This window comes from Numida meleagris, chromosome 14 (genome assembly GCF_002078875.1).
Source record: "Numida meleagris isolate 19003 breed g44 Domestic line chromosome 14, NumMel1.0, whole genome shotgun sequence".
In the NCBI taxonomy this organism is placed as follows: domain Eukaryota; kingdom Metazoa; phylum Chordata; class Aves; order Galliformes; family Numididae; genus Numida; species Numida meleagris.
In genome coordinates, this window is record NC_034422.1 from 6,887,507 (window position 1) to 6,896,292 (window position 8,786).

An 8,786-nucleotide genomic window follows, 5' to 3' on the forward strand; every position below is an offset into this window, starting at 1 on the left:
GGCAGGGTGGGGCCTAGTGGGCCCGAGCGGGGGGCAGGCCGCGAGCCGGGGTGGGGCCTAGCGGGTCCGGGTGGGGCCTAGCGGGCCAGAGCAGGGGGCAGGCCCGAGCCGGGGTGGGGCCTAGTCGGTCCTGCGCCGAGGGTAGGCCTCGGGGGCTGAGAGTTTGTGTGGAGATGGAGCTGTGGGGTGCTCGAAGCTGTGCGATAGGGACAGGCTGAGAGCTTGGGGGTGCGGCCTGGGGGAGGGAAGGCTCTGCGGTGCCTCTCTTTGTGGGGATTGTAGTGGTAGGACAAGGGGAGCAGCTTTAGCCTGGCAGAGGGTAGGTTTAGGTGAGATGTGAGGTGGAAAATCTAAAGTGTGAGGGTGTGGAGTCATCCAGAGAAGCTGTGGGTGCCCCGTCCGTGGAGGTGCCCAAGGCCGAGCTGGGTGGGCCCCCGCCACTGTTCAGGCTGTGACAGCTGGGTGCTCCATACAGCTCCCTAATGGGAGGTTATCATGGGGGGGGGGTCTCTACTCCCCAGTAACAGTGATAGGACAAGAGGTGATGGCCTCACAGTGTGCCAGGGGAGGGTTGGGTTGCATATTGGGAACATTTCCTTCTCAGAAAGAGTGGTGATGCATTGGCACAGGCTGCCCAGGGAGGTAGTGGGGTGGCTGTCCCCGGAGGTGTTCAAGGGACGTGGAGATGTGGCACTGAGGGATGTGGTTAGTGGGCGTGGTGGGGGTGGGTTGGGGTTGCACGTGGTGATTTTAGTGGTCTCTTCCAAACCTTAATAATTCTGTGATTCTATGCGAGGTGTGCCATAGCAGAGGGTAGAGCTGGATGGGTTTTAAGGCCCCTTCCAACTCAAACCATTCCATGATTCCTTGATTCTATGAAAAATCAGTTGTCTGCTGCATCCACGTGCCCCAGACACCCCACGGAGGTGCCATAGGGGTGAAAAGGCATCCGTAGAGCATCTGTAGAGCCTCCATTTCCAGGTACAGCATCAAGGAGCCACATTATAACCAAGCTGAAGAAAGTGTGAAGGGTCAGCAGTGCCAAAAGCAAGCAGCGGGCAAGTAATAGGGTAATTAGTTTAAGAGGCTTTGCTGATTATAAGTAAAGCCTTTAATAATTTAGGCCTTCGAATAACGTTTTTTTCCCCTTTGTCTCAGCAGAGCGCCTGTCTGCCCCCACCTTTCCCCTGCCTCCTGTAGGACTGAATTCCTGCTGCTGGGGACTTTGACATGGACCCCAGTGACCCTGTGGGGTTCCAGAGGATGGACCATGGGGCACCAGACTCCACCTCCTGGGACCAGAGGAAAGACTTTGACCCCATTGCCCAGCACAGGGTGCGGCTGTGAGCCTTGGGCGCTCAGACCTTGGACTGCGGGGCTGCAAACAAGCTGCACTGCACCAGGGGCTCTGCTGAAGCCTCCAAAACCCACAGAGCCTGCCTGGAGTACTCTGCAGGTAGGTTGGTGGAAAATTGTGTTTCTGTTATTTATTGACCAGCTGAAGGCTCACAGGGCAGATGAATGCCTCCTCAGCTTGTCCTCAGGGCTGCATTTGGCAGAAGTAGCCCTGATTTCTGCTGGCTCTGACCTGTGAGTGGCAGCAGATGGGAAGCAGCATGGCCCTGTCCTGCTGCCCATCGTTCCCATGACTCATCCTGCAGCCCAAGCAGACGTCAGTCCTGCTGCGAGCTGAGCAGTGTCACAGGGGTGCTGTGCTTCACCTTATCCAAATAAAACTGGTGCAGAATTTCTAATCCTGCCCCAAACCAGGTCTGGCATGCTTCTGGCAGCCTGGTGCCCATGGCTATACCCAGTGCTTTAAAATATGAACTAGATTATCTTAGTAGTCTTCTCCAATCTTAATGATTCAATGAAATGTGGAGATGTAGCACTTAGAGATGTGGTTTAGTGGGCATGGTGGGGATGAGTTGGCAGTTGGACTTGATGATCTTTGAAGTCTTTTCCAACCTTAATGATTCTATGATGACTCCATGGTGATCATGCTGGAGGCCTACCGCAGGTCAATGCGCAGAGCCAGGGCTGTTGGCAAGAGCACAGGGGCTGAGAGCGATGGTTGAAAACTTTTCCCACCACCATGACACACCGCAACTCTACATTCATGATTGCACTGCCTGCTCACTGCAGGCAGGTGCTGAAGAGCATTTTGGAAACTCTATGGGGAAAGTGTTTGCACGTAAAGTGCCCCCAAGACAGCTCAGTCCCTGCACAATCCTCCTGTGCTCTAGCAGCCAAACTGGGATCATACTGGATTGGTCTCAGGAAGCCCCATGCCACCTCGGCCCCAGTGCCTTCTTCCAGGCCTTTTTCTCACCATGCAGAGCCATGCGCATCGCTGTCATTGGGGCTGGAGTGATCGGGCTGTCCGCTGCCCTGTGTATCCACGACCGCTTCCACGCGCTGGTGCCCCAGCTGCAGCTGGAGGTCTATGCCGACCGCTTCACACCACACACCACCAGCGATGGGGCTGCGGGCCTGTGGCAGCCCTACCTGAGTGACCACGGCAATCTGCAGGAGACGTGAGTCGGAGCGTCTTCCGTGGTCCCTTCCAACCCAAGCCATTCTGTGATAAGTACGCAGGTTAGGGGCTGACCTGCTATAGAGGAGCTCTGCGGTGAATGAGCTGAGTGTCCTGGTTGATCAGGAGCCAGCAGTGTGCCTTCATGGCCAAGAAGGCCGGTGATACCTTGGGGTGTGTTACGAAGAGCATGGGCAGCAGGGTGAGCGAGGTTCTTCTCCCCTCTGCTCTGCCCTGGGGTGGCCACATCTGGAGCACCGGGCCCATTGCTGATTTCCCTGAAACCCCTGAAGCTGTTCAGCCTGGAGAAGAGAAGGCTGAGAGGGGATTGATCAAAGCTTATCAATATCTAAAGGGTGGGATGCCTGACCTCTGGATGATTCCCAGAGGTCGCTTCCAACCCCTACAGTTCTGTGATTATATGGTTCTCTGAAGCATCCATCCCTGCTCACTGCAGTTTCCCACCAGTTGAAGGGCTGGCAGTTGGTGTTGCTGTTTTTTCCACGCAGGCTGTGGAACAAGGAGACCTTTGAGCACCTCCTGGGGTACCTCAACTCACCAGAAGCGAAGGAAATGGGACTGTTCCTGATTTCTGGATACAACCTGTTTAAGCAGCCTGTACCAGTAAGGAGTAGGGCATGGGGGGGGACAGGAAGGGCCCCAGCTCTGGGCACTGGGCGGGTTTGAGTTTCTGTGCTGGAGCTGGGCAGCCAGGACATCTCTGTCACTCCTGTCCCTGCAGTACCTCAATTGATTACAGCCTTTTGAGTGACATCGGACCTTCTCCCCTTTGCAGGATCCATCTTGGAAGAACATTGTCCTTGGCTTCAGGAACTTGACACCGAAAGAGCTTGAACTCTTCCCTGGCTACAGGTACTTTGAGGACCTTTTTCCAGGAGTTTCTGGGCTCCATCACAGTTGCTTCCCTTGCAAGAAGTAGGAATCACCTCAAAGAAAGCAGTAACAATGCATGAAAACCATTCCAGGTCCCTCTCTCATTTCACTATATACTGTTGAACTCAGGGAAGAAAATCAGCTATGCAGTAAACAGGGGAAAAAATAAAGCCCTGGCTGTGCCAGTGCATGGGAGAGGATGCAGCTGCCCTTGGGCAGCTGATGTGGTCCTTATCACTTTCTATCCTTGTGTCTTTCAGCTATGGCTGGTTCAACACAGCACTGATGCTGGAGTGCAGGAGCTATTTGCCCTGGCTCACCAACAGGTGAGTATTAAGCCCTGCTGCTGCTCTTCCCTGGTTGACCTAGAGGGCTCAACAGGGCTCCACGCCATTAGGGAAATGAGCTAATAATGGCTGGAGAGTATTTAAGAACTGCTGAGAAGACCATGAGTGTTTATTACGAGGAGCAACAAGCCGTACCTACTCTGTGCATCAATTACAGGCATTAATTTGAATGGTACATTGGCTTTTATGTGCTGGTAACAGATGAACTTGCTCTTCCAGGCTAGCGCAGAGAGGCGTGAAGTTCTTCCACAGGAAGGTCGAGTCCTTTGAGGAGGTGAGCTGGGGACGTGGGGAGCATGAGCCTGGAATTTCTGCTGCAGAAGGTGTTATGGGGCCATCCTCCCCTGAAGCACCCTGCTCCAGCAGAACCTAGGGCTGGGGGGGAGCCAAGATGCAGTCAAGCATCAGCAGTGCGGCTTTGCCTTAAGCTGCAAACACAAAAGAGCCGTGCTGAGGAAGCTGTGCCCTGGGTCTGGCCCTTCTGTTTTATTCATTACCAGAGTGCGGGACCAAATGCTTGGCTTGGTGTTGATGCAGGAATCTCGTGCTCCCTGGGGTAGCATCACTGTCTGCATGCTGCTCACTGCACCACCTCTGTCTCTCGGTAGATGTTTTCCCAGGGAATTGATGTTGTCATAAACTGCACCGGGATCCGTGCTGGGGAGCTGCAGCCAGACCCTGCACTGCAGCCTGCCCGTGGGCAGATCATCAAGGTGAGGCTGCAGCCTGCCCCATATGCATCCTGTGTCCTGGCTGTCACCCGTTGTCACCCTCCTGCCTTCTTCCCCCAGGTCCTGGCCCCATGGGTGAAGCACTTCATCATCACTCACGACATGGAGTCGGGGATCTACAGCTCACCCTATGTCATACCAGGGTAGGTAGCAGCGAGCGTAACGCTAGCAGTGCTCTGCACTCAGAGCACCAACCCCAGCTCTGCTCCCTGCTTACATCTGCCCACAAGCTCTGCATTCCTTGCCCCTGTCTCTTACTGGGGAGCAGAGCCTGAGGAGCAGCAGTGCCAGGCAGAGCCCAGCTTCCAGCACTTCTCCGGCACCTGCTTCCCTCTGGGAGCTTACTTAGAGATGCTGGGATCTTTCTGAGATGGCAGCAGATGCACGTACCCAGGGAGCTAAGCAGCAGGGTAAATAAATCCATGTCTGCTGTGCATCCCGCCTGTATCCCCCTGAGAGCAGCCATCCACTGCACTTTGGCAACGGTGAGGTTTTTTAAGCTGTAACCTGAATGCTGCATTTCTGGCACTTCCCAGGTTTAGGCAAGAAGCCATGATGTAAATAGGAACTTTGAATGCTCACAGCTCCCACTTGAAGTGCTCCTAGCGATCTCTTATCACTGTCCCAACCCCACAGAAATTCCTCTCTCCACGTGTTTATTTTTGCTGGCTGTGCCATAGGCTGGCTCTGAGGGGAGCAGAACATGGTGGGAATCTGTGCTCCCTGCCGGGAGCATTCCATTCCCTCACCCTGTTTGATAGGAGATGAAATCAGCCCTTTGCTTTGCCAAGGCCTTTTGGGTGCTGATAGTGTTTAATGAACAACTTACCCACAAGCAGACGCTCAGGCACTGCTCTCCTGCCTGCTTGGCTCGTGAGGATGCCTCAGGCAGGAGCGTGCTGTGGGCATGGCACAGTGAGTGCCTCCAGCTGGTAGCACCAGGGATGCTAGGGACCACTTATTGCCCTGTGCTCTTGGTGCAGGAGTGAGTTCACGGTTTTGGGAGGCATCTACCAGCAAGGCAACTGGAACGAAGAGAACAGTGCTCAGGACCACAAATCCATCTGGGAGAGGTGCTGCAGGCTGCTGCCCGCGCTGCAGGTGGGTGACTCCAGCCTGGCACCAAACCCCCAAATCAGCAGTGCATGGTGACTCCCTTCAGCAAACCCTGAGAGCTGGAGGTGTTTCTGTGCACCTCTTCACTGCTCACACCTTCCTGGTGGGGTTGTTGGGAGGATTTTGGCTGGGCTGATGGGCTTCTGGTTTCAGAAAGCAGAGATTGTGCAGGAGTGGAGCGGCCTGAGACCGGCGCGTCCCAGCATCCGCCTGGAGCGAGAAAGCATTGGCCATGGGCACTCAAGAACAGAGGTACTGTGCTCATTAACTGTGGCACTAATTGGGTGCTAGCAGCTACAAACTTGGCTGCTGCTCTGCAGCCACGCTGCCAGCGGTCCTCGCTCCATCTCCCCTCTCCTAATGGCAAATCCTCGAGATAAGTGTTGAAAACATTGTGATGGATTTTATGGGGAGAGCGTTACTGCCAAAGGAAAACTTGCAGTTGGAGCTTAGTCCTTAATGGACACAGTAAAATTCTGAGGCACCAAGTCCTGCTGGCCCTGCCTATGTCTCCTTTAAGAGAAGGGAGTTGGGAATGGCACCAGCTGCGGTGTGCCACTGTTCTTGGAGCCTCAGCACGGCCCTGTCCATGTAGGAGTGCATCACTCCTCAGCACTTCAGCTCGAAGCTCATCCACAGCCCTACAGAGGGAACGGGTTCGGGTACGTGCCTCTGTGCAGCTTTGAAGAAAAGATTAAAGCTCCAAAGGGGATGGTGACTGCAAAATGTAATTAAGCGTAGTGAAAATAGATTGAATTTTCAGCTGGAAAGGCCTCGGAAAGGGCTCAGTGTATTTAGGCAAAGCCCAGAACGTGGTTCAAAGTGAGGCTGTCTTTGAATTGCTGTATGGATCGTTCTGTTCCTTTATCAGCACATCGTATCTACGCTGCCTTGGCAGCGAGTGGGGCTCCAGCCGAAGCAAAGCAATTTACCTTGTCAGGAGCAAACCCCGTGTGCTCTGAGGAGCAGGGTGGTGAGTGCTGCTGTGTTCTGACTCCCTCTCTCCCCGGCAGGTCATACACAACTACGGCCACGGCGGCTTTGGGATCACCATCCACTGGGGCTGTGCCATGGCTGCAGCCCGGCTGCTCGGGAACATCCTGCAGGAGAAGCAGTCCCAGTCCCGCCTGTGAGTTGCCTGCTCACCTGGGATTATTGCGATAACAGTAGCTTAGAAATCACAGCAAAAAGATGCAAGTAACAGTGGTGCATGTAGGCTGTTGACACTCCTGCCAGGTTCGCTGCTGCTTCCTCCTGTCTTGTTTTCGGGTTGCTGCCAGTTCTGCTGCTGCCGTTTGCCAGACGGCCGAATTTCCTCCACCATGGCCTCATGCAACCTACCCAAAGGAAGTGCTTTAAAACATGGACTAATTATCTGTGACAAAGTGCACTTCTGTCCCAGGGATCAGTCTGCAAAGGGCAGGTGGAGTTCAGCTGAAGCCTTGGCAGTCCTGCAGTTCATCTGCACAGTGGGACAGGATCTGAAAGCGAGCTGGTGCTACACGAGGTCTCTGCTGGCTGCTCAGACACCCAGTGTATAATTGGATTTGTGAGCTCCCCCCGGGAGGCAAAAGCTCCTTAGTAGGAAGAAGCTCCCAGGGAAGTGACAACAGCCCCACAAGCACGTGCTCCGCTTACAATTGCTTTTCTTACATTCATGCCAGGACAAAGCACGGGTCTTCAGCACCTGGTTAGTGTATCTGGCAGCAGACAGCAGCGGTTACCTAAAATGGGCTTTCCAAATGATGTTTTTAGTAACAAAAGCAACATGTTCCAGCTCTGTGTACTTGCCAGATCCTATATATAGCACAGCACATACACCAAATAGCTGTTCTTGTCCCTAAAACTCCCATGGGCACTTTGGTTTCCTATTTCCCTCAGCTGTGAGATGGGGCTGGAGGCAGCCCCGGGGCTGTGCCAATGGGAGGAGGCAGGGACAGCACCCAGGAGGGTGACTCTTATTGGAGCAAGGAGCAGGAGGTGGTCAGTGTCACTTCCAGGGGTCCCAGGCATTGTTCTGGAGATGAGCTTTGGGCTCCTGTTCCATGCCACGTGCCTTTCCTGCTGTAAGTATTTCACAAACAGAAAGGTGCTGTGAGGTCAGGAAGCATCAGCCTCAGATCCAGAGTGCCATACCAGTGAATGAGAGCTGCTGCAGTGCAGCTGGGTTCATCCTGGATTCAGCAGTCCCACAGACCCAGCACCCTGCCCAAGGACCTGCCGTGATGCTTCAGATTCCCCAAGGGTGAGTGCTCAGTGCTGCAGGATATGATCCACACACAGGAGACCTGCTGCCCCCAGGCATGTATGAGGCTTGTCTCCATTTCTGAAGTGCTGTGGAGGTCACTGTGCCAGCACAGCCCCAGGAGACCTCCCCGTGACGTGGTTCTCCACTGAATGCTGTGTAACTGTTCACACTGTGAAATTCCCAAGTTTTACACGTCGTGAGCAGTGGGAACAACCTGAGAATCTTGGCTGAGCACATGAGCTCAGCGTCTGCCCTTGTACAAACACAGCAGCAGTTCTCTCACTGTAAGGGCCAGAATTTCTCAGAGGTGCTGCCCTGTCCCCTTTCCTTCCTCTCAACCTTTTGCATCCTTGGTGCTTGCCTCTGCTGTGACACCTGCAGTGCCATTGCATGGGAATAGGAGCTCTTGTCTTGTCCAGTCTGTCTGCCAAAGGGTTTCCCTCTTCATCTGGCAGCTCACCTGATGGACTGCAGTCACATTCAGAGGGTTATCATCCAGAAAAGGACAGTGAAAAGGCAATATCTGGAGAACATTTACCACTGATTGATGCTAAGCCTAATGATCTGTGATAGTGCTTGAGTAGGAGCCGTCCAGCAAAATGGCATCCACTTGAGTTCACTTCTTCCAAATATGAGATATTAAGGACTGTGTTCTATTTGCACTGCTGTAACTCCAAACAGAAAGAAGCGAGCTGGCAAAAAGCAGTTGATTCTTTTGATCTCAGAGCCTGTAGGAGCAGCTGTCCTGCATTGGTCAGGATGACAAATGGAGTCGTGTGGGGCCTCTTAGAAAACAAACAGAAATGATTGGGGGTGGGGTTTTATTTGCAGTTTCTGATTTTGCTTATTTTCTAAAAGGCTACAATTTAACGTGTGTGCACAATAAAGATCATAGCCAACTACCTTGCGCGTGA

At 53.6% G+C, this 8,786-nt stretch overlaps 1 protein-coding gene across 4 annotated transcripts; it reads left to right on the forward strand.

The window, feature by feature from the left end:
• Positions 32–8,774, forward strand: DAO (D-amino acid oxidase). Of its 4 annotated transcripts, XM_021413264.1 has the most exons (13): positions 41–141; positions 888–1,070; positions 1,162–1,456; positions 2,340–2,537; positions 3,046–3,160; positions 3,333–3,409; positions 3,691–3,756; positions 3,997–4,051; positions 4,386–4,490; positions 4,569–4,651; positions 5,492–5,609; positions 5,778–5,876; positions 6,638–8,774. In XM_021413264.1, exons 4-13 carry the CDS (start codon positions 2,344–2,346, stop codon positions 6,755–6,757), a joined length of 1,032 nt encoding a protein of 343 aa, XP_021268939.1. In that variant the 5' UTR covers positions 41–141; positions 888–1,070; positions 1,162–1,456; positions 2,340–2,343; the 3' UTR covers positions 6,758–8,774. The 4 variants fall into 4 exon arrangements, with proteins under 4 accessions (XP_021268938.1, XP_021268937.1, XP_021268939.1 ...); XM_021413263.1 differs by having other exon boundaries at positions 32–1,070; positions 1,159–1,456; XM_021413262.1 differs by having other exon boundaries at positions 32–1,070.

Coding starts and splice junctions, on each gene's coding strand:
- DAO (XM_021413263.1), top strand. CDS start 2,344: ATGCGCATCGCTGTCATTGGGGCTGGAGTGATCGGGCTGTCCGCTGCC. Junction 2,538..3,045: donor CACGGCAATCTGCAGGAGAC/GTGAGTCGGAGC, acceptor TTTTCCACGCAG/GCTGTGGAACAAGGAGACCT. Junction 5,877..6,637: donor ATGGGCACTCAAGAACAGAG/GTACTGTGCTCA, acceptor TCTCCCCGGCAG/GTCATACACAACTACGGCCA.